Below are 25987 nucleotides of genomic sequence, written 5' to 3'. Positions count from 1 at the left end.
GCTATAGACTTTTATCAGTTAAACACTGACATTAACAAATTTTACAAAAATTGTTTCAAGTATCATTTTTTTAATCACAGTGAAAATGTAAGACCAAGATGTAAATGTTGAAGTGAATGAGTTTCTTAGATGAAAAAGGCAAAGGTACTAAACCAAAACATAGAAAAATGCTTAAACGCATTTCCTTCATGTGATATGAATAGAAAGGTTATCTGTAAAAAGTTAGAAAAATTAAAATAAATTACATATTTAAGTACACTTTCTCTTCAACATTTTTATAAAAATTCAGAACAGTGTACTTTTGAATATACACAGAGTAAAAATGCACAGGTGCTGTAGGTTATCATCAGTATCTACACGTCACATTGGCTGCTGTTGACTTTATTTGTTACTTAAGCTCTCACTGGAACAGCTCAATAGACCCAACTGATGGGGACCCACTGTGGCTCCAGCCTCAGTCTCTCGATGGCCATCTGCAGCTTCTCAAAGGCTTTGTCCAGGTTGTCATTGACAATGGTCAGGTCAAAGTAGTGGTTGTAGGCTCGCTGGATCCGCGCGCTCTCATCCACTGTTTTCTTCAGATCAGTGTCCTGTGCAAGAGATTTTTAAGGATTAGTGAATCTAAATCTTACTAAAGATTTAAAGATAAGACTTGGCAAATCCTTACAGATGCAGAAGAAGATTCCTTCAGTACATACTGCAACTGACTACTTAAAGCTAGGTACCAAATATATTTTTAAAATAAGGAAAGTTTTCATTTATAGTAAATTCACACAGAAATTTAGCTAAAATACGTTGAAAGGGCTGAAAAAGTTCTGAGCTGTGTCAATAATGTTAAATATGGCAAGCAAATGTTTGCCAATCTTGCGATTTTGAGGAGAATCAATACAAGCATGTGAACTTGGGCTGGGGTGCACAATGAGCAGTTAATTTGCCCTTTGTATGGGCAGTTGATGATCCAACCAGAATAAAGTTAATGCTTTAGGAATGACTGAGTCAATCAGTTTTGTAAATTTATTTGTGCCCCTTTTATTTACACAGAGGCACAAAAAATCCAAGATTTTAAATTAGTATGAAACGAAAGATAATTTCTAGAAGAATAAGGCTCTAGAATACTTTATGGCTCTTAGAGACAACATTTCAGCCTAGCTCACCTGACACCAATCCCTCATTTGTAAACTACTGCTGCATTACTGTAGTCCTGACATGAGCTGCAAAATATGCAGGAAACTTACATTCCTACATTATGAAGCCTTTATAAAGTGCCTCTGAGCATGTTTTGTGTTTTGCTAGTCCTACATTCTTTAAAAAGTCCTCTCCATTTTTGCACAACAGCATTCTTTTTTGTAAGCAGTTATGAGATTTGTCCCCCTTCACAGTATTTATTTCAGTACTTATTTCCATATTTTCAAGTCAATATAAAAGCCGAAATGGAAAAGTTAGTTTGTCAATAGCCTTTCCTTCACAGTGAATGGAGGAGACAAATAAATGAGCTAGACTTTTTGTAATGGAAAGGGTGAGGATGCTAGAAATAATACAGCCAGGTTCACTAACAAGCAAACCATATTACTTTAAATGACATTTGTTTTTCCTTTGTTCAGGAAGCACAAGAATATGAAACAGCAAATCACACTCTATACATGTGCAGGGATGTGATGCAGAATCTGTAAAGACACATAAATGCACATTTGAAATTTAATGATGCTCTTTATTATTCGTAAGAAGTAATACAGAGGCAAGGATGTCCCTTAGGGAATCCAATATTAGGAAACGCAGGAAATTATTTTTATACTTGTCTGGACAGTTTTAACCTTGCCTTCTTGCATATGCACGATAAAATTCAGGGTTCATTTGGGGCAGGAAAGAAGAATGACTGAGCACCCAGAGAGATACTAGAATGCATAATAACCAGAACCCATGACTAAAAATCATATACTCATTTAGTGAAAATACTAACCACCCCCCCACCCCATTTTATAGCTTTGAATGCCCTGTCAGCATTTATTCAAGATATTTTAAGATATTCCTATGAAGCTGCAGTGCTATCATTATGAGCCATCAGCAAAACATGCTTTTCTCGGTTGGGGAAGTTGAACTGCTCAATCTGGCTTTTTTTTTTCTTTGCTCCTGCAGTTGGGAAAATTCATAACCACACAGAGTATTTATACTTTGCTGCATTGGAGAAAACATCTTATTTTCCTCTGCTACACACAATGCTCAGAAAAGGAGGGAAGATCTAATGAACAAAACATGCCACTTCACTTTATATGCCAAATCCAAGGAACTTCAGGGGAAGCTGTTCAACACTTCTTATTCTGGCAGCTCTCAGCCATTCTCAGTGCAGCACATGCTGCTGCAGCAGTGAAAACAAGGACTACCTGCATTCTTGGGGGGGCGCTTTGTGTTTTATTTTGGGGGTGGTTTTTTTGTTGGTTTGTGGGGGTTTTTTCTTTTTCCTTTTTTGACACAAGCTGCAATACCTTTCCCAAGCATTATGGATTCCATTTTTAAAACATGCATGTATTATTAAGACAAACGGGAACAAAAATTTGGGTGGGAAGGGAGATGGGAAAGTCAAGGAAAGATGTCTGCATAAAAGAACAATTGCCACCATGAAATATCTACGGTCTGCTGCAAATAATCAAAGGTGACAGTTCCCAAAGTACACGTTACAAGTCATTTTTGTAATCAACACTTCTCTGTAAGAGGTTTATTTTTAAGAAAGAAGCAATCTTCCTTATAGTATTTGATTAACTTCTACTAGGTAATCAGCAAAAGTCTTGCCTAACTTTTCTTAGAGACATTCATTTCAGAACAAATGCCATCAAAAATTAATGGTAAAGAATTTTTTTGAAATCTAAGAACAATTTGTTCAAAGCAAACTAAATGAGAAACTACTTGCTTACAGTGAGAAGTTTGGTTGTAATCCCAGCATCTACCACAGCCTTGTGCATAGCTCGCAAAGTCTCCAGCTCTGGAGCAGCAATGAACACCACATAGGGCATGAATTCTGAAGTCCTCAGTATTTTTAGTGCCTAGAGGTGAAGAAAAAGAAAAGAAAAAAAAAAACACTGAAGTTTGAGAATGACTCACCACATCTCTCTGTTACTTAAGGGACACCACAAAACTCATCTGTTACAACGGGCAGCGACACATGAGGGAGGATTCTTATTTCTATTTTAGAAATTCCTGCACTGCCTTTTGAAATGCTCAGGAAATGTTCTTTCCTTGGCTTAAAAGATTATTTACTACTCTGCAAGACTCCACTGTCATGCAGAATTTAAGTTGGGTTTTTTCCATCTTTCTAACCCTTTCCAAATAAGTGTCACAAACACAAGAATCCAGTTGATAATTGTAACCTTGAAACTAGATAGGAAGCCTTCAAATTTGAAGGCCTCTCTCTTCACCTCTTTAGCATTATAATCCCACACTTGTTATAATAAAAACATTATAAATCATATACCTGTGGATTTACATCCAAGATGCAGGTCCTTCCTGTCTGAACAACTTCAAGGATGGAATCAATTTTGGTGCCATAAAGATTTCCTTCATATTCCCCATGCTCCAAGTATCTGCCAGCTTTAATATCCGTCTCCATTTCGGCCCGTGACACAAATCTGTATGCTTGCCCATCTTTTTCATCGTCCCTTGGCTTTCGTGAAGTAACTAAACAAAAAATTTAAAATATAAATTGAATGTTTTCATTCTCATGAGACTGGACTGCCTACTAAGTTATGGAGACTATAATACACATTGTTATACAACTGTGATTCCTCCATGTACAGGTTTATTCATTATTCTAGATAAATTTTAAAACTGAGCACAGCCCCTCCTGTTCCCTTTATTGGTATTCCTTCCTGTATGTTGCTTACCCACTCATTTACCTATTTCCTTTGTCTTACTCCTTCACACCATTTACAATACTCATTCATGTCATCTTTTTAATTATTCACTTAATAAATATTTATTTAAGTGACTTGGAAATCAAATGGAAGTTTAATTGTCAAATACCAAATGTACATGTGAAAATAGCTGAGCACAAGAAGATCTGCCCCATCCCAGCCCCAAAACTTTTGCTCTCTATTTGCCCTGTTGTTCAGGGTAGAATAACCTGAGCTAGCTATAAAGAAAATTAGTTTAAGTATCAGAAGCAGCCCAGCCACCATAGCAGAATCTTAGTGGAGGCCAGCTAATGCTGCTTTTCAGGACAACTTCCCTTTTAAAGCAAGGTAAATCTCCCTGTAGAGAGATTAAAGCCAGTATTTGAGTAAATCATTATCAACTATCTTGGGTATTGGCTACACTGTGTAGTACAGACATTACTTAAGCAAAAAAAGTAAAAATTGAAAAAAAGTAAAATAAAATATACCATCAGATTATTATTGGCTTTGCTGTCCTATCACCATATTACCTACCCACTGCTTATATTTAATTAGACTCTAGAACATATTAAACATAACATATTTAACTCTAGAACATATTAAACATAACAGTCAATGCATTCCTTTGGTAATACTATCATCATTTGGTGCAATTTATTGAGACAAGTGGAAAGCAATCTGTCCTTTCCAGTAATTCCTATCCTTCAATCTTACAGAAAACACAAGCACCAGGAGAAATGATTATCTGAAGCTGTTAAGAATAAATATATTACTAAAACATCTTGTTTTAGTCAAGATTCTATGGAAAGATTGAAACTATAGAGGTTAATACATTACATTAAAAAGAATCGTATATCAGTTTGCAATTAATTTTGGAGCGTAAGCTTTAACATTTTACAGCTATGAGATGATTTAACAGTTCAGTTATCCACACTGAAGAAAAACCACACCACCACATGCTGGATTAGAACTCAACACCGAGAACATTGTGCTACTTCTCCCCGTAGCACAGTGGATCAATTTCATCCATTTCCCATCTTCCAAAGTACATCCAACACAAATTTGTTTATGAATAACCTGGAGAATTTTCTTCTAATCAAAGACCAACTAAGTAAACTAAGTTTACTGATTATCCCACCTAAAATTCAAAGTAAAGAAGAGGTTCTATATACAATAACCTGCACATTGCATGTGCATGGTTAGACTATCAGATTGGGAAGAGTTTACTTTTATGTCTTTGAAGAATGTTCAACACCTGTGTTGCATTACTTACACATATTCAAGCATCTAGATAGCATTTTGGAGAAATAAGTAATTCCGAAGGCTTTTTTGAAATAGAATAAGAGTTTTAGAAGCAATAAAAAACCTTTTACTATTTTGCCAATATAAAATAAAGAAATTCCCAGGAGAGATTTCTTTAAAAAAGTAACACTGAGAAGTCAACCTTGTTATCAGGTCCATAAACCAATTCCAAGTGCCCTGGCCAGTTTTGATGCTAGGGATTCAGCAAATGAGAGAGACTGGTTCTCTCATCTTGCACTGTTAATCTTTCAGACCTGTCCCTCCTCCTATTATTATCAGATCTATTTCTTGCCCACCAGAAACAGAAGGGAACAGACTGGTTTTGAAATTCTGAAAAGTACATGGCAGGAGAATAATAATGTAGCTAGAGTGGGCTTCTCTGGTCAGCAGTCAAACAGGAGGGAGGAGGTAAAAAAGCAAAGGTGGATGAGCAAAGTATCTGAAAGAAAGGCAAGAAAACATGCTTCAGGTGAAAGAACATTTCTTCTGCGGTCTGTAGGGGAAAAAATGAAAGACCACGTGCTTAAGGCTAGGTATATTAAAATATTGAATAGTTATACAAATCTGGGATATCACCAACACTTACTTCAGTTTTATTGGAAGTTTGCTGCTTTCCCCTACATTTTTAATACTAAACCAAAAATTTATAATGCCTAGTCCACAGGTGGAAAACTAGAAGGCAGACCTGAGAAACTCCACTGGCTGTTCATTACAGAAGGCTTCTGGGAACTTATGGAATCCCCTCAGTAATGGATAGTGACTGACACTGAGGAAATACTGCACAGACTGAAATACTGCACCAACAAAAGTTGGTTTTCTACAGCATCATAACGCTTAAGTTCTAGTTACAAATATTTTCATGGTCATATGTTAGTTCAGTTTCTGAAAACAGGAAGAGCCTTTTGTTTTCCCACTCCATATAATTTTTATGTCTGACAAAATCACTCCTACACTGAATCACAAGGATAAACATCAGGTACTTTCCAGTTAATCAAAGAGTGATATTATGATAGGAATGCTGACAACTTACATGGCACTGTAGTTCCAAATCTAGTAGGATTCAGCACAATAAACCTGTTCTTCAAACTCCTTCGCCCCACTCCTTGGGCCCCAATCAAGACCAGGGTTTTCCTCTGAAAAGGAGGCATTTTGGCTACTTCCTCATATATCTGGATTTCATGGCGATCAAATTCTACATTAAGAAATGTACAAAAAGCTTTAATACACACTCTGGGCTGTAAGAAAAAAAAAATTAAATAGTTCTGCTATTTATCAACAGACCCCATAGGAATATGAACACTACTCAGAGGGCAGTAAGTCTCATACAAGACTTCTTGCTTTAAATTGGTTTGGGAATAGAGTAGTTATTCCTCCATGGGCAGCATAAGGTCAGGTTCTCACTTTTACTGCCAAGGAGCAAGTCTGTGTTTGATCAGAAGGGGAAAACTGTGACTAACAATTAGTGAACTTCCACAGCACCATGGGATGGTTGAGGTTGCAAGGGATCTCTGGAAGTCATCTGGTCCACCACAATGCCTAGGACCACATCCAGACACTTGTTGAGTATCTCCAAGGACAACTCCACAACCTCTCTGGACAACCTGTGCCAGTGCTCCATCACCCTCAGAGCAGAAAAGGTGTCTGTGTCTTCTCACATTCAGAACCCGTGCTTGCCTGTTGGCTTTTGCCCTGTCCCTGGGCTACTCTGCACAGAGCCCACACAGCTCCACCCTCTTTGCCCCCTCCCTTCAGGTATTTGCACACATTGATGAGACATGCCCTGAGCCTCCTCTTCTCCAGACTGAACATTCCCACCTGTCTCAACTTCTCATGGCTGAGATACTCCAGTCCCTTCAACACCTTTATATGTCCACATCTGTCTTGCACTGAGGAGGTGCCCAGTACACTTAGGTGTGTCCTCACCAATGCTCAACAGAAAGGAAAAATCATATTCCCTCAGCCCACTGGCAACAAATATTTCACTTCTTTTTCTTAACACTCAGTTTTTCTCCTGATTTCCACTCACCACCTGATGTATTCAGCACAGTCATGTCTGCACTGGTCACTATTGTTTTTAAACTATAAAAACTATCTGATCCATCAAACTTATAATCAAATATTTTACTGCAAATCTTTAGTTTTGGATACACTACATTCTGAAAGTTTTGAAGCCTAAAGAACTTTGCTTTCCTGTAATATTAAGAGATACCTGCATTTCTTGTAGTGAGATACATCATCTTTTTCTTTTTCTTGCTGCTTATTGTTCCACAAAAAGGCCCTAAAAATAAAAAACTAGATGAAGTCACAATTTCTGTTAATTTCCAAAGCTTACATGAATATATGAAATTTTAAATTAATAAATTGATAAGGACTATTCTAGAACTGTATATATCCTAGGGCAAGAAATTACATTTATTTACAAACCCATGAAATGGTACAGAAAGAACTGAATACAGAGAGAACAAAATATTTTTCTAGAAAAGAAAGCAGCTGAAAATTTAATGTTTAGCTTATTACATTTCAGTGCATACCATACAATAAATTTTTAAAAAGTGCACACTGTTTGTCCCACCTCATTCAGCTTTTCCTCACCAGGTGACAAAACTGATTCATATATCTTTGAACACTAAACAGAGACTTCACTCTTTGTCCTTCAGCCAAAGCCAAAATATAAAATTATTTCACAATAATCTGTGTAATCTCACACAGCAGTTTTTTCTATTATTTATGAAGGAAAAGCAAAACAAATGGAGTCAGAGCAAAATCTACTCCTGAAATTCATTAGGTCTCACCTGAGTTGTCCCAGTCCCTCCTAACAAAAGCCTTTCTCTTCTCTTCCAGGAACTGGCTAGGAATTAGACCTGCACTTCCTCCTTCTTTGACATGACTAGCCTGGGGGAAAAAAAAACCAAAAACCAAATGATTGCATTTAACTTGTGAGAAGCATTTTTCTCATCAGCATGTTGTTGACTGATGTCTTCTCTGCCAGTTTCTCAGTGGTGAGTGTTGATACATTTACTACTGAGACTTAAAAATTCAAAGTCAGATGTAAATATTTAAATTCTCCTTTACAGGAATAGTGCCTTGCTACTGAGTATTAAAATTCAGAAAATTTAAGTAAAATGGATGCAAGTTTCATTACTGGTTCCCATTACATTAGTAAGCTCCTGCAGGCATAAAACTTTGGCCTAAAATTTCCAAGTGGAATTCTCTGGTTCCAGACATTGAAGTCTCAGGTGACAAAACCCAGTATTTTCTAGTGTTCAGTATACTTATTTTGTATTCTTGAGCTGCTCCAAACAGGTTCCAGTGCAGTTTATTAACTGTCATTTCCCAGTGAATGCCAGTAACACATCCCTAATTGTGCCTTCAAGCTTTTTGCACTAAGTGACTACAGATTTAAAATCTTAGTAACTTAAGTATTCCAAGTAATGAATTGGCTAAAATTCTCTATAAAATAATTCCATAGCAAGCTCAATTCTCAGTAAGCTTAGCCCACACAAACACAGTTATAAAGTGTTTAATTCTCCATAAATCTTTTGCCTGCAATAAATCCTTCTTTTGCTAAGAGGAAATGTTTGCTTTTCGACTTGTATGTTTTTATCTATGACTAACTGATTTTTTACAGTATGAAGTTTTCATTAACAGTCTAGCATTTCTAGAAAGCATGAGGAAAATCTAAACCTTTTCCTGAGGCATGATCTGCATAGCAATACACTATACTGATTTAACACATTTCAATTTTGCCGGATTGAGTGTTGAAGATTTATTTCTCCTGGACTCCCACAAGTTACAATTGGAGAGTTTGAAAGGCAATACAGAAGTCAGCATGGGAGCTAAACATCAAACTCCTCCAGAGTTTTGGAGTGTCTACTTCTGAATCTAATTAAGTTGGCAGCAATAAATGTTCAGCCTTCCCTCACACTTTTTATTGTCTTTCTTTCTGTTATTACTGTCACCGAGAAGCAACAAAATTCAGCAGCTCTTGATATATCTTAGAATATTTCTGTTGCTTTTAAAGAAGTCATATATCTTATTCTCAGGTAGTGTCTGGCTCTTTTCTGCTTGTTACCTTGCAAAGGGTGAGCAATGTAGGGGTAGAAAGGGAAATTAATAATGTGAAACTCTTTTCTCATCCTCAAATGTCAGTTTTGAGGATCTTGGTTGAGAAAAGGGTTTTAAAGTTTCACTTGTCCCATTTTCAGAGGCACTAATAACGTTTAATTCTGTGCAGAGTGTCTTGGGAAAAATAAACATAGCAGAAGCACTGGATTACATTTCTATTGGAAGACTGAATGTGGAAATACCACCTGAAACCAGGATGAACTGTTAATATTTGAAACAGTGCAAACACTATGACTAGGAGCATGCATGATACAGCTCACAGACACTGATCACCACTATAGAAATAAAACATACAGCCTCTCCCAACAGCTATCCTCACCCCTTTCAAATCTACAATATAATTTCCCTCTCCTCAACTCTGAGCACTCAGGAAGGGGTCCACTTCTTCCACAGTTGCTGTCAGGGAAGGCTTACCACAATTATAGTCAAACTAAGACTTTTTTTCTAGAAATTGTCCATCTTCAACTGATTTGGGAATGTGCAGGCTTATGATACAAGAACAAAGACAAATCATCAGCACTAACAGTAAATTGAGTGTTACATATACAATTTAAAACATTCTTTTTCCTTTACTGTTTGAACTTCATATCTTTACATTAGCTTGAAATTGGACTGCAGTGTAAATACTTTTTTCAGGTATCTACCGTTAAATGGGAGGAGATCATAATTTAAAGGATTTATTATTAAGGAAACTACTGATGCTTTTCTGTTCTTTATTTTACTTATTTTAATCTTTTTACCAACCTGCCACCAATTCGGATCTTCCCGGTTTACAATCTGAAGAATTTCTCCTTTAGAAAATTTCAAACCTGCTTCTTTGCATGGGATGAGGTTGTCATTATATGGATTATAATCAAAGTGACACTTCACAAACACCTGAAATGTGTGAAAATTAACAAAGCTTAAGCATTATAAAATACATTCTGACTAAACTATCAGTCAAACTGAAGTAATGCCTTTACCTACAGCATAAAAGGCTTGACATGATCCAAGTTGCATTTGGCACGTAAAATACAATCTAGAGAGAAAAAAGTTATATATGCCAACTGGGACAGAATAATCAACAGTGCAAACCTTGACTGAAGTAGCTTCATGATAAAAATAAAAATATCTGTTCTATTTGAACATGGTATTACAAAATGCTCAATTTTGCATTTCAGCATATATATAACTCAATTAGAATTCTGACTTTTAATTACTTAAAAATACAAAACAAAATTCTTGGAATGCAAGGCACTGTATTCAAGGCTTGTGGAATCTTAAGAATTATTTTTGCCATGAATTCAATGTTTTAAAAGTAACAGGAGATGCAACTGCTTAAGACTCAAATTTTATGCAGGAGAAGAAAGAGTGGATTACATGACTGAACTGAAAACATCTTTGATTCTTTTTGTACCAGGCTGGGGAGCAAAGGAAGCCCTGCATCTACCCCAATAAAGCACATTCCCTCAGCCTGTACTCAGTGGAAGCATAGCCTGTTATAGTCACAGGCATTAAGACCCACTACCTATAAGAGGAACATCTTATACAGTGTTTTAAAGGCACTGATTTAGCTCAGGAAGTTACTTCTGCCATGAAGAAATTGACAGCCTACAGCAACAACAACAATCCAAGTACTCACTGAAGTCAGCAAGTTCAAGCTCATCTGTTGAATTAAATATGTTTCCGAATTTTATAAAATGGATTATTTCGACACCAACCATGTTATAACCACACACACTTTTCACTGTATTAAATGTGATTGTTGTGAGGTCATCAGAGGTCACTTAAGGTCAAAGATATGCTTGATATGTAGAATACAAATGCCGCACAATTTTAGACACTAATTTGAGTTTTTTAGGCAGGCATATTAGGTGAATAAATCCATTTCTAAAATGTAATTAAAGGTATCTACATTTTATTCTTCTTCTCAGCATTATATTCACAAAATAGACGCATGTCTAGAAAGTATGTCTAATCCAGAATCTTAAAGACTCTTACACAATAAAGTACTAAGCTGAAGTTCTTTTCACAGAATCATCAGAAATGTGCTACTGACCTGTTGAGGAATGACAGTGTCTCTGTAGCTGGGTAGAATTTTCAAAGTGACACTTCCACTGATGTTTTTCAGCAGTTCTTGCAATTCTTTTGGATTGTTTCCAACCTCGTGGCCGTTCACCTCTTTAATAATGTCACCTACATGCAGAAGACCTTGCCGATCGATCATCCCTCCATGAAGAATTCGGGCTATCACCAGATCATTGTTCTCCACTCTAAATGTGACTCCCTGAAAGAGGTACATGACACTCAGTGTACCACTGGCTGAATTTCAGTTTCATTTTACCATTATCTCAAGCACAATACACAGGTGTGGTATATTCCACCCACTCCAATGAAAACAGTTACAGCTATTACAGTGTAAGAGCTCCTGATACAGGAAGCATCAGGTGATACAGAAGTGCTTTCACACAAGGTTTTCATACAAGCTAAAAATGACTTGTTCTTGCTTGCATGCAATCCTGTCATCTCATATCAGGAACAAACAGATGTTGTGTTAGTCAATTAGGCTAGCAGATCATTCAGCCCAGTGACTGCCTAATCACTATCCCATTACTTCTTGGAGAGAATGGGATGGAGTACACCAAAGTACCTTCCTACTTCAATCTCTCAATACTGAGCTTATCACCCACTAAATTACACAACATAATGGAAGTAATTATAACATAATGCAAGAAATCAGGTACATGCAAATGTTTTCACTAGCATTTCAAAGACACACTCATTCTCAATTACTTACCAGTGGTTCTCCTGCTCTTTTGTGAATTCCAAGGATACGAATAGCATCTACCGGAACAACCTGGTTGTTTACTGAAGAATTATTGACTTCTGGGCTAGAAGGAGGGGAATCGTAACATTTTGAAGCCACAATATCATGCGCTTCCAAGAGTGACTGCAAAGGAACAGAAAAAAAATCTTTTTTAAAGTCATGAAATAACTGTGAAAGGATTTAGTGCTGAATAACCACTGAAGCTGTCCTTTTGGGACGAGGTCATAATACTTTTACTTCATGTGAAATAAAGCAAAAATAGACACAAGTGCTCACATGAACTGATAAGTCTATGGCCTTGGCAAATATGCTATCTTGTAAATAAAAATCCTGCTTCTTAAGGAAATATAGAACTGTAACAAAACTGGGGAGTAAAGTGTTATGTTACAAGGGAAGAAGCCAGAAAAAGAAGCACCTAAAACAGTCTTCCACCTAATGAGACAGTATCTGAGCAAATGGTTACAGTAAATGAACAACGCACTGCAAAAAAGGAAGATAACTCATCATTAGATACTTGTGTTTAATGCAATAAAATTCTCCTCCATAGTAATTTGGATAATGACAGGTACGCAATGATTTCTAGCCATATGCAGAATGAGTGCTTCCTGCTTGCATAAAGCCAAGGCAGAATTCTAGCACCAAATGAATCCAAGCTGATAGGATTTACTTTATGAAGACAAGAGCAGAGGTTAGAGTTAACGGTGTTTTCACCAGTCCACATACATAAATACAAGGTAGAAGGAGGAGATCCAAATTAATATAATCATGTTTGGAAGACAATGTAATTTAGGCATGATTTTCTCATAAAAGATATCTTAAGATAAAGAATACATACATATTAAGATAAAGAATATATATATACAAACAATACATGCAGGTAAACCAAGATCAAACTTGGACATTAAGACAGTGGAGACTTTCTGTCTTTCTGTCACCTTCTAGTGTAAGGTGTCCCTTGCCATGGTGGGGGATGGAACAAGATGATCTTTAAGGTCCTTTCCAACCCAAAACATTCTGTGACTCTATGAGACGAAAAGGGACACCCTACAGCCATCATTCACAGTAGTCCAAGGTAAAGGAGCACAAGGAGTCACAGTGATGGATACAGAGAGAGAAGCAGCAAGCAGAAGAGATGCCCACTGGGCCTCCAACTACACAGCTCTGTTTCCACCAGTGACTGGCCAGACATGGTTTTAAGGCAGATTACTGACTGTGTCACATAAGAAGCCAAGAAGAGAGGGCACCATGGGACTATCACTGATACCGACACGCACGTGCCAGAGGAAGACAACGAACTATCAGCAAGCAGAGCAAGGGAGCAGGTCAGAGTAATGATTTGCTGTGCAGTCTGCTCCATCCTTCTGTAAGCCACCTCTAAGCTAAAGGCTGTGCAACCACATTAGGTTAGTGCTAAGCTCAGCATGCAAACCCTCAAAGTGTCACAAACCTAAACAGTCATTTTAATCTGCCCATTACACAATGAACCTGCTGATATTTCAGCTCTAGGTTAGAAGGAAGTATTAATTCACTGATTTTGCTCCTTTCATTAAGACTGTAAAGACAGCTGCTTATTGTGGCTGCTCTGATACTGTGGACACAAACCAAATCAAATTAAATAGAAAAAACAATCATTTATTTAAATCAAGCAGCTGTCAGATGATAGCAATTTCTAATTCTTCACTATCCAAGACACATCCAGTCCAGAAACCAGGAGAAGAGATCCCTCTGCCAATGTTTGCAAGCAACATATTTTTGGATCTTTCTACATTTCCAAAATGAAACTAATTTGCATCAGCTACACATTTTTACAGATTAGGACTCATAAAACCAAGTACATACAGCAGTAAGAAACTTTCAGTTTTCTTCTGGCCACATGCTAGAACAAATTGTCCCTGAAGTTTCTGACCACAACCCACTATATTTCTCATGAAGCCTCATGCAGCTGCTTGTACAGCTCTCTGCCCCTTAATGGTAATGCAATTTATAGATTATAACCTGATCCACAGTCCAAAAAGCCTACTAAGATAACAGTCTGTGTCATCCTTTTCATATTAACATGCTTCGTAAAATTCTTTAGTTCTTAAATCTGATCTCATTCCCCATTCTGATCCTCTTTAACCACTCAGTTTTATGGATAAGTATGAATTCATAAAACTGCTACTTAACCATCTCTCAGTCAAAGGATCTTTTTCCTACTTTTTACACAATACCTGAGTCACAGAAGGACTATCAGGGACTGTCCACAACTCTAAGTGGTTTCTTTAAGAAAAGTAGTTTATTGGTTTCCTTAAGGCATAGTTAACTTATTACTGTCCCACACCTAACTCACAGTTCTGGAACTCAAGAATCTGTACCAGTTTTATGACACTGTTTCCAGCCAGGTCATGACCTACAGTCCTGAAGAACACTTAAGTACAGGCACCTGGCAACGGGGGCCTTGCATCTGTACCGCTGCGCCAACATTTTCTGTCACTAAGTTACTTTCTTATTTTGGGAACGTGGCTGAGTGAACTGAGAAATACAGTTACACCAACTTCTCTTGTTTCTTTCTTGTGATATCGGAAAAAGTGATATCCCATGCTCCTGCAACTCCAGAGCTCCACTGGCATCTGACCTTTCCATACCGGTGCTGGAACACTTATAAAACCACTGCCAAAGTCTGCAAAACAACATGGACTGATCAACAACCATAAAACAGTTCAGAGTTTCCTCTATACAAAATTTCCTCCTGTAAACAGGATCAGCTGACTATCCAAGACTGGACAGCTGTAGAAAGGTTCTCATGAAAAAATGCCAATAATTGTCAGAAAAAGGCATTTAGAAGAACAGCTGCAAATCACAAGAGGTAAAAACACAACAGATACACAGTCCTGTGACAGACAGTATGGTCTCTTTATGCAAGACACTGTCAAAAAACAATCCATAAACTTAGAAGATATTGATCACTTTACATGAGTTTTCTGTGGCTGCATAGATTTGATAGGTAAAAAATTATTTTAAAACATAATTAAAAATTCAGTACACAGAGAACCATTAAACATTCAAGGCTCTCTACAGGGCTGAAGCCAAGTTAAACTCAACATTTGTTTTTCCTAAAAAAATTCTCAACATAATCTAAACATGTTATGAAGCATTGCCCTAAATATTATAGTAACAATTTCTCCAATTCTGATCCGAAAGAACAATTAAGTTACAAACTGGGGGCTGTGGTGGGAGGGAATACACAAGAGTAGAATGACTCTACAGTCTTGAATTTAGGACTCCTTTTCTAACACTTTAGGCCTAGAAGGATCTACAATATTTCCTTTCCTCTTTTATGCACTAAATGTGTGCTAACCTTGTTTAAATATTAGACTTAATAAATGGACTAGAGCTCCCTAACGTTCATGTGAAAAGAACACATTTTAAAGGCTCTTCTGGAAAAGCGAGGAAATCATTTATGACCTTAGAAAAATCAAGAAGGCTGGGAAGAGCACAGGAATATGTAGGGAAAATAACCCTATATATTAATATCTGTCTAGGAGGCAATTTAAGGTCACTTTTTCTAAAGGAAACATTTTAAAGGTGTAATTAGCCCTTATAAACCTAACTATTAGAAGATAATATTGGCTGCTTTTTAGATTAAGTATTTTGTTACCAACAGAATCTACTTAGGATGAATGGTTTGGCTAATGTTTGGAAGGTGAAAGTAACAGAACAAGCTCTTCCATTGAAGAGCAAGTGGAAGTGATTTTTCTGCATGTTTAACCACTCCAACAGTGTGAAAATTTTCAACTGCTTCTTCTTTCCTCAAGGCAACTTCTCTCATCACTCCTGTCTTCTGCTCTCCAGCCACTGTCTGGTAAGATTTGCTACAGCCTTTTCTGCATGTACTGCATGTGCCAGCTGGCTCTGCAACACATACTGACCTACTGGCCAGCCACCAATACTGTGAAACTCATTAGAATGTTCTCACTTTGACCTCTGAAAACTTCAGTTAAAACTAAAAAAAACTATAAAAAGTGGAAGAAAAAAAAAAAAAAGGGAAATTAAAGGAGAAAGGAGAAAAGGGAGTAATAATACAGCCATGCATGCACCTGTACTCCAGTCCTTCCCAAATGCTCTTCTACAAAAATGTAAAAAAAAATTAAATCCTGTAAGCACTAAATGATATATTCAAACAAACTACTGCACTGATGCCTTGTATATCACATTTTATACTTGTATGCCAAGGCAGGTTACAATTGTAAGGTGACGCTGTGATAAAGTGGCACCATTCATTTGTAAAATACCAAGTCAGCCTCTAAACCAATTACACAGTAGTGTCCATCAAACTTCTAAAGAGTCAGCTTGAGTTGTTTGCACTTTTACTGAACTGGAGAAAGGATGCAAATGACATTTTCTATAAATGTGATTGACATTGTATTTTTCCTTTTTCCCTTCATGCAGAATTTGGAATATGCCTCCTTGCACCAAATGAGGCAGAAATGAGAGCACTTATTTCTTGAGTATTTAGGTAATTTTCTGTTTCCTTTTTGGAGGAGACATTTGGTTTTCCCACGCCTTAAAAAAGATATATCCACATTTTGGTCTGGAATTTGTCCTTGAAGTTTTTCTACAGTGGTCATAACCATGATACCAGTTAAATAAAAAATCAGTACTTTGGCTCAGCTGATCTTGTTGCTTGCCTTCATATGCGTAATGGAAGTACAAAATTAAGGGCTGAAAATTCTCCCTAATTTTTGCCTTCAGAACAGAATCACAGCAGATGTACTTTAAAGAAGTAAGCAGATAGGTGCTTTTGCCCATACACAGCAGCCAAAACTGCTCATTGTTTCTGCAAATGAGACTGAATGCCTCACAACAGGCACATAGAAAATAAATTTTAAAAATACAAGTTAAAGCTTCTTCAGACCTTTTTTAAAATTAATTCCAATTTTGACAGAGTGATGAATAGGCCAGTCCTCAGGGCAGTATTTACCTGTCTTAACCATCTACTTTCTCTTTTTTGAGAGATACTTTTTGGATACTTTTTGTCCTTTCATACTTTTTTGTCCTTTCTAACCAGTCCAGATTTTGCAGCTAGAGTTGCACTGTATTTTTCTTACATGCCCATGACTCACCCTACACTAAAGGAAAAGCAGCAGCATATAAGCAATAATCATGACATGACTATTTAAACTGGGTTCCAAGAAGAGTCAATAAACTGCAAAACAGTAAGTGTGATGCTGATACTAAACAAATCACAAGCTTCCATAAAACCCAGAATGACTGGACAAAATGGATCACGGGAAAGCATCAACATGCTTTAATAAAGGAAGTCATGCTCCTCAAATCTAGATTCCCTGGAAGAGTCACCAAAAGCATGGCAACAAGGCAGTTAAGAGTTGTTTGCATATTTCCATAAGGCCTTTGGTAGAAGTATTTTAAAGAAACAAAACTATAACAGGATAAGCAGTAAGGCTTTCAACTGGAAGAAAATAGTGAGTAGAAGACAGAAAAATTGGTGCCAGCAATATACTGCTTTTAGTTTTCAGAATTCATGTAATCAGCTGACTTCCACAGGCATCTGGGCTCAGTTCTAGACCTGCCAATATACTGACATGTCAGATAAATGACCTAGGAAATAGGGATGAGAAGTGAAATGAGTTTGCTGATACTGATGAACTATTCAAGGAGTAAAACAACTGACTGTAACCTGTAGAGGCACCTCATGAGCAATACTCTGAGAACAAGGCAAATGAAATTCAACACAGTCTGCAAAGGAGAACACAATCCTAGTTTAATATATTAACTGACAGACTCAGAAATGGTATCTCGAAGATGTAAACAGTACAAAACCAAACTGAGCCTAACAAGCAATCCACCTCTGCTCTCCCTGAGCCTAGAGGTACCTTTCCTTTACTGACAGGGTGGTCAAACACTGGAATAGGCTCCTAAAGAGGTGGTTGATGGCCCATGTCTGTCAGTGTTTATCAGACATTTGGACAACACCTTTAATAACAGGCTTTAATTTTCAGTCAGCTCTGAATTGGTCAGGCAGCTGGAGTGGATGGTCACTATAGGTCCCTTCTAACTGAACTTTTCTGTTCTATTCATCACCTGTTAAACACAGGCAAACCAAATACTAGGAACTTCTAGGCCATGAGTAAGAAATGCAATGGAAATTATGACACCACTTCAGAAATCCATGCTGTATACAGCTTTGCTTCCCTTCAATTTATTTACTTGACACAGACAGACATAATGGGGTCTCAAATCACAAGTAACATGGAAAAGCTGATTAAGAAAAACTGTTCACTTTCTTCCTACACGAGAGGACAGGAATATTAAATGAAATTGACAGGAGACCGTCTCAAAACCAAAAGAGCAGTGTCTCCACTCAGATGGTGGATGCCATGAATGACAAATTTTCACATGGGATAAAAAAAACAACTGAATAAGCTCACGGAAGAGAACCACAGGTGGATGATACTACTTCTCACTCAGAAGTTTGAGCAACAAATCACTAAATCTTCACAACACATTTTGGAAGGTATCACTGTTGGCTTGTTCTAGCCTTACAGTCTTCACTAAATATCTACTGCTGGGACAGGGAAGGAAAGAGAAGAGAAGTTTGCTAAATGGACCTTTAACATGCAATTAGGAAGCGCTAACAAAAAAATCTGAGCAAAACTGTAAATTAAGGTAGCATATATGCAGTTTCCTGTTTGGTCCTTATATATCGAGCAACAAAAAAGGTACAAGAAAGAGAATAAATACTGACACTCTACTTCACTAGGTGTTTTGGAACTTCTACATTACATCTTTAAGTTTTTTAAGCCTGAACTAATGAAGTGCCTGACACCAACATCACATTCTGCCTCTCTGTAGATCGGACCACTGAACAGGAATAAATGCTGGGTTTGCCTTAATGTTTGCTATTCATCCAGTAATTCTTTTTTGATCCTTATTCACCCAAAAATTCTTATTTGATCTTTCTCCTACAGGCCATTTCTAGTTTCCACCTCGAAGATCCTTTTCCCAAGCTGCTCTCTGGCCTTTGCCATCTCTCTCCAGAGATCATTGCTACCTTGCCTTTCAAAGTGCAGCACTTCAATTGTTATGCCCTTTTCATCTTTTGATTCATCATCCTCTTTGACTTTCAGCTTTATTTTCTCTGTCTAACACAATGGATCATTGTCAGGTCTATCAGTGCACCAGTTGGCCCTCAGTTCTAATCCTTTTGCACTTTAACTATCAATTCCTCCAAACTCATCCAGTCCTTTTCAAGTATCAATTTCTTTTATGGGATCAAAGACTGATTTGCAGGTTTACACACTCCTAAGTCTCCAAATCATAGTTTTTGATCACTTAGCTATGGTGCCTTTCTGGACAAGTAAGAGCACAAGAGAGGCCAACACAGGAGAGGTAGAGCCATTGTCAGTACTCAGAAGAGCTACTGCCCCAAAAGCTGAGTTCTTTAAGTGATCCCTTCTCCAAGAGGACACAATACAACCAACAGCATTTCCAGTGTTTATCCACGTTAAACAGTAACATATCTCACAGCTGTGTTTGTCTAACATCTAATGGAAAATTTGGGAAAAAAGTGTGTTTAAACTGATCCCAAAAATGCCTATGACTTCATACCTGTCTGCCAAAAAAGTCCACTTACACTGCAGGAAAAGGCTGTTTATGTTTTCCTGCACAATACCTTTAGTTTAGTACTAGTCCACTGAAGTAGTAAAGTCCACTGAATCCTACCTAGAAAGGCCAGAATCTACAAAGTATTTTCAAACCTTGATCTTCGAGGCTCAGTACAGAAGCTGGTCATAGAAACAGCAAAATGGAAAAAATCTACTTTTGACAAGCATATGTCAACACTTCACTTAAGCAGAGCAACAGTGAGAGGGATGCAGAGTCTCAGCTTCAGCTGCAGTGCAGATCAGACCACAGAAGAATAAAGTTCACTCTACAAACCATAAGTCTTACACATGAGTATGAATGCCAACAGCTGAACTGAAATGCACAATGCTCATGATCAGGAACTGAAATCACCTGGAAATATGTTAGGGATGAAGCAAGGCTTCAGGGAATTTTTATGGAAACTCCAGTCATACAGGAAGTAAAAGCTTGTCCCAGATTGATAACAGAAACTCCAGTAGAATTTAAGAAAGTGAGTAAAGGTATTTTTGAAATTATATCAAAGAATAAAATCATGCCTATTTGTAACATGGCTTCTGATTTACCTTTTATTTGGAGTAAAATCCTACATATTACTGTTTGTTATAGTTCAGGTTTTGTTTCATTATTATTCCTAGATCTGTATGTGAACACTGATACAGTAAGTTGGTAACATACAGTAAAAAGGTGGCACCTGAAAATGAGGCTCCTTGAGTATTCCAACCAATTCTGCAACATTTTCATCCTTATTTACTAAGGGACTGATGTCTTCAAGAATTTCATTCACCAGCTCCAGGTTGTTGTCACTGACAGCTTCAAGTTTAGAATCTTCCAGTCGCTCATGAGCCTGTAAGATTAAATACATGAGACTATAACGTAAATAAGTTTCAAGTGGTTCACATTTACGAACTTTTCAAGTAATTTCTCAGTGCAATCTTCAGCAGAAAAGCCAGAAAAATTATATAACTGCTGAAGGATACTGCATGCTCAACTACAGGACTCAACAAACTTTATAAGCACATACCAGAGAGGCTTTTAAGTCCTTGCCTTCTCTGTGCTATACACACCAAGCACTGCTCTATCAACAATACAGCACCTCAGGACCTTTCCTGCTTTGGAATCCTGGACAAGTACACCTTCTAGAAGAAGGGCAAAAAAGGAACTATGGGATCTTTTCAGAGTCTGCAAGAAAAACACTTCAGACTCCTCCCATTCAAATACCTTTTGAACAGCACCTTCTAAGACAAAAAAATCTGCCTTACAGAAGAAAATGCTGAAGTAAAGTTGGAGTCAGAGGTAGCTAGCAGTATCCTGGGCTGCATTAGAAGTGTTAATGCAGAGGAGAAGAGTGAGTGTTACTCAGCACTTAGTGAGGTCACACTCTGGACATTCTGGAAAGAGCTCAATGAAGGGCCACAAATATGATGAAGGGTCTGGAGCATCTCACATTTGAGGAAAGGCTGATCAAGCTGGGACTGTTCTGCCTGGAAAAGAGAAGGCTCAGGGCAATCTCACTGATGTGTATAAAAGGTATACTGTGCAGAGGACAGAGACAGCCTGTATGCAGTGGTGACTGGTGACAGAACAGCAGGCAGTGGGCATACAATGAACTCAGGAAGCTCTGTCTGAAAATCAGGAAACACTATTTCCAGCATGAGGGTGACTGAGCACTGGCACAAGCTGCCCAGAGAAGATGGGAGCTTCCCTCCTTGGGCATACTCAAAAGCTGTCTGGATGTGGTCCTGGGCAACCATTTCCACGTAGCGCTGCTTGAGTAGGGAGAGTTGGACCATCTGCAGATGGCCCCCAGAGGTCCCTTGCAGCCTCAAACATCCTGTGATTCTTTGGGATATTTCATCTATTTCTAGAGCTATTCCTACAGACACAATCCTTTCCTGAACTCTGCAGATACTGAAATTCATTGAAAGGTGGGTGCTTTGAGCAGGAAGAGAAGCATCTCTGAATGCTTCACTTATTTATTACAGATACTGCTCTACCATAGAATTAGGGAATAAGAGGAGGCCAAAAATAACTCAGATTCTCAATTAAAAGTTATTTTCAACACTGTAGCAACAAGAAATTTACAATGGAGCAATTGCTTTGGCATATAAAAAACAAATACATAACAGGTATAATTCAGAGTCATCTATATATACTTCCCATAGATATAATTTGAAGGGGTGTGAGCACTTCTGCCATTTTATTAGTGCTTTAAAACAGATAATAAAATTTTGTTAAAAGCAGAAAACTTTGCTTCCTGAAATCATCTGAGTATTAAATTGTACTTTATATCTATAAAATGCTATTTCTGCAGGCCTGATGACCATACTCTGGAAAGGTTAACTTAACATAAAAGCATTTCAAAAATTCTCCAACACCAACACACACAAACCAAACAACTGTGACTACAAAGTTATAGGAAGCTCAACACCTACACACATTCTCCTTTATAAGGGAATGCTATTTTGTACAGAATACATACAGTAAACAATATCCTTCTTTTACAGCAAGGAAAAACACAAATCTAGTGATTTTTAAACACAACCCAACTCAAAACCTTTATAATATTAGAGAATATGGGTTACCTTTTTTCTCACTCATTGTTTTTAAAAAGCCACCACTAACACTATCCGTATAATCTAAATAACAAATATCCTCACCCTTCACTCCAAAATCAAGGCCATGTATATACTGGGGAACATAAAAGTTTTATCAGTGAACAATCTCTAATCCTGTAATATGTTGAGGAGTAACAAGATATGGAATGGTATGAATAAATTAGAAAGTACACAAACAGGAAAACCTAACTTGGATATTGCAATTTTTCTTTTAATTTCAATTGAACATTTCAGAAACATTGATACTGAATTGAGCCTTTCTGTGCATTCAGTATTTATCATACTTGCCAAATGTTCAAACAGCGAGGCTTTTACCTCCCAAAATCTGACATCTTAAATACTGGACTTAAATGCTTATAGATTACTCCCAAAATGTTTCCTTGGCCTGGGCTGGGCATTCACCTGGTCTGCTGTAGGTATGTGCTACAATGCTAAAAGCAATAGTGTGACAGCAGAAAGAAGATAAAGTTTTGAGGCTCAAAACAATAGTTAACAATCTAGGAGAAAAGAATTTTGATATAATAGTTCAGTAGCAAAACTGAGGAGAATCCATGCTTGTTCCAAGTTCAACAATTTTTTTCCAAAAAGCATATTAATTCTAAAGACTAGTTAGTACTGAACACAAAGATCAGCACAAGAAAGATACGGAGTTGGGGTTGTTAAGTCTGGAAAAGAGAAGACTCTGAGAAGACCTTATAGCAGTCTTTCAACACTTAAAGGGGACTTATAAGAAGATGGGAGCAAACTTTAAGTAGGGCTTTTAGCAATAGGACAGGGCATAATGATTTTAAACTAAAAGAGGGTAGACTGAGATTAGATACAAGGAAGAGAAGTTTTAGGATGGGTGTGGTAAAACACTGCAGTAGGTTGCCCAGAAAGGCTGTAGATGCTCCACCCCTGGAAACATTCAAGGACAGGCTGGACAGGGCCCTGAGCAACCAGATCCAGTTGAAGATGTCCCTGCTCATTGCAAGGGGGTTAGACAAGGTGACCTTTAAAGGCCACTTCCAACCAAAACTACTCTATGACTCTATAAACATCACTGACAGGAAAAAAAAAAAAAACCAACATTTTACAATGGTAACAGCTCTCCCTTCCTCTACCACCTACTGAAAAGTGGAAAGGTTCAGTGAAAGAACCCTATCCCAAAAAAATCTCTAATTTCTACCTTTATGCCCTTATTCCATACAGGAAAAGTGTGAAATGAATGTAACCCAGTTTTAAAAGATCAGCCAAACTGCACTGCAAAATACTATGAACTGACTACTATGCTTATTGTTTGCTCTCATTTATTTAAGGACCAAAAGGAGAAAATAAGTTTATAGGGCTTGTGGCACATTTCCCTAAGTTTCCTACTGTCCTTTTTGGGATACTTTACACAATGATTAGTCTTAATAACTGGCTAATAAAAATGAAAAAGCTTTTGCATTTCTGGCCTGCTTGGAAATGATTCTGCTTAAATAATGTAACCATCTCAGAACTGCTAATTCTGGTAAAACCAGCTCTTCTAATAGAAAAGTAAGTTTGTGTATTTTTAGGGACAAATAGATACATATGTGAATTACATACGCTTCACCAAATGTGTTTTGATCTTACCCTTATTTAGCACTGTTGGTTAAGACTGAGGATTTTTCCAAAATAATTACGAAGAAAATATGAGTGCAGTCACACCATGTGAACACAATTAAAACCTTTAAGCATTCTAGATAAAGCATGTGCACAGTTAAGAATCTGTTTCCATTACAAGCACTTTTTTTTCCATCTGCTAGTCATTAAATTCCATCTAATTTTTATTGGCCATTAAAAAACTAATTCTTGAAAAGAAAAGAAGGCTTTCCAATGAAAATTTTCTTCATGATAAATATAAAAGGTGACTTATGCAGCAGATACTTAAAGTTGTTTCCATCGTGAGTAAAAAAATGCTTTTACTATTCCTGTGCCATGTCTTCAACTTCAAACCAATTTTTTAAACAGAAGTAAATTCTTACATAAATTCTCATGAGAAGTCTTCCTTTCCAGATTTTTATACTGAACAAAATCTCTGGACAACAATCCTTTAGCTTTACAGAGGATTTCATACCTGCCCAGAGGGCACTGCTTTCAGATGTCTATTCCTATTAAAAAGACAGCTGTATTTAAGTTAACTGGGTTTTCCTCATGAAAGGAGCTTATTTTTATGAAGCAAGATTAAGAATGAATATAAGTGATGTACAATATTTGACTGCACTTCCTATTGGTAAGACCAGCTACATTTTAATTACAGAGTCCAAAGATTTTTTTTGCAAATATCACCTTACATATTTATAATTGATTGCTACCACCCACACATAAAAGATTTTTGTAACCCAAGGATAATCCATGTTTTAGAGAGCTGACAATCAAAAGTAAAAGCATTAGGCTGAAATCCAGGAAAGGGCATGGAGAGAATATTTCCCTGGCATATGAGAAAGCAGTTCTGAGCTAAAGATGAAAAGAAAAGTTTTTTATGCCATGGGACTTTTCATCTCTGGCAAAAACGTTTTAAGTCAGAAGGCATATGGGTTTTGTACACAACAGTGGTTACAAGACTACATTAAAATCAACTGTTTCTAATTTCAAATATTATGATTTTTTCTTCATAAATAATGCAACCACATTATTTCTGTAGTCTCTGAATTTTTCATCTTCCTCTAGATTTTTCTATGTAACCATTAACCAGCATGCAGAGAAATTACACTATACCAACTCTTCACCTTCAAGCTGGCCTTCAAGTCTTTTAATAAGATGCACCAATAACATGTTGTTGATACCTCAATCCACACTCAATGTTGACACAATAATGTAAGAGTTAAAACATTTCCAGATTCCACTCAAAGCAGCAAATTTAAGTACCTTAGCAAGTGATCTTACGATAGGGTTTTCCATAATTCCTTTAAGAAAAATCAGGTCTATTTCTTCAGCGCCTGTCGATGTTGGCAGATCAGTAAGGTTGTCTAAGACCTGCTGCATGGCTGCTGACAAAACAAAAACAAAAAGTAAATACTGACCAAAACAGGCTTCCATAAGGAGCAAAAGCTCTGGGAAACACCACAACATTAATTTAAAAGATGTTAAGCAGTCAAATACATCTACTGAGAGCAAGGGGACACAACAGAAAAAGAATTTCCAATTGAATCCAGGCCCAGTACATTCCTTCCAAGATTTGCTACTAAGCATTGAAAAAACAAACAAGTATAAAGTATGTACAAGGTATGCATAATCTCCCAAATACAATAAAAGCAAGTCATTCAGTACTCTTTTAATTTCATCTTTTTCAGAAGAAGCTTCCAGCCTTCATATACACATACATACAGCAACCCACGAGTTTTACAATGCTTGCAGAGGCAGATTCACTGATTTTAAAATGAACACATAATTCCAAACCAATTTTTTCTAACCAAAAATTTGCTTCTAAGGCAGGTCTTACTGTGAGGACACTTGTGTCCACCCCCAGCAGTCCTTTACAGCCAGTTCTGACCCCCTGCACTCTGGCCCTGAGTGCCCATGGTGCAGATGCTAACAGCGACCTGCTCCCATACACGCTGCAATGGGAAGTACATCCTACAAGGGGAAATGCATCGTGCCTGCCCAGTACC

General features: G+C 37.3%; 1 protein-coding gene across 1 annotated transcript; it reads right to left on the bottom strand.

Annotated features, from left to right (window-relative positions):
- Positions 1–25363, bottom strand: PALS2 (protein associated with LIN7 2, MAGUK p55 family member). Its single transcript, XM_083884824.1, has 11 exons — positions 25245–25363; positions 20450–20602; positions 12085–12237; positions 11347–11574; positions 10053–10184; positions 7976–8075; positions 7393–7461; positions 6214–6375; positions 3464–3666; positions 2907–3035; positions 1–590 (listed from the first exon to the last, which is right to left on the bottom strand). The coding sequence occupies exons 1-11, from the start codon at positions 25359–25361 to the stop codon at positions 414–416; spliced, it is 1623 nt and encodes a 540-aa protein (XP_083740950.1). The 5' UTR covers positions 25362–25363; the 3' UTR covers positions 1–413.
- Positions 25364–25987: the final 624 nt, after the last annotated feature.

This window comes from Zosterops lateralis (genome assembly GCF_965231275.1).
Source record: "Zosterops lateralis genome assembly, chromosome: 1".
Lineage (NCBI taxonomy): Eukaryota > Metazoa > Chordata > Aves > Passeriformes > Zosteropidae > Zosterops > Zosterops lateralis.
Note: the sequence above shows the minus strand (reverse complement) of the source record. Positions and strands in the feature narration are given on the sequence as shown.

What these genes read in the sequence shown, in the direction of transcription:
- PALS2 (XM_083884824.1), bottom strand. Translation starts at nt 25,361, where the DNA reads ATGCAGCAGGTCTTAGACAACCTTACTGATCTGCCAACATCGACAGGC. An exon ending in AAAGAGCAGGAGAACCACTG is followed by an intron (nt 11,575 to 12,084) that starts GTAAGTAATTGA and finishes TACCTCTTTCAG; the next exon opens with GGAGTCACATTTAGAGTGGA. An exon ending in AAGATCCGAATTGGTGGCAG is followed by an intron (nt 8,076 to 10,052) that starts GTTGGTAAAAAG and finishes TTTTTCCCCCAG; the next exon opens with GCTAGTCATGTCAAAGAAGG.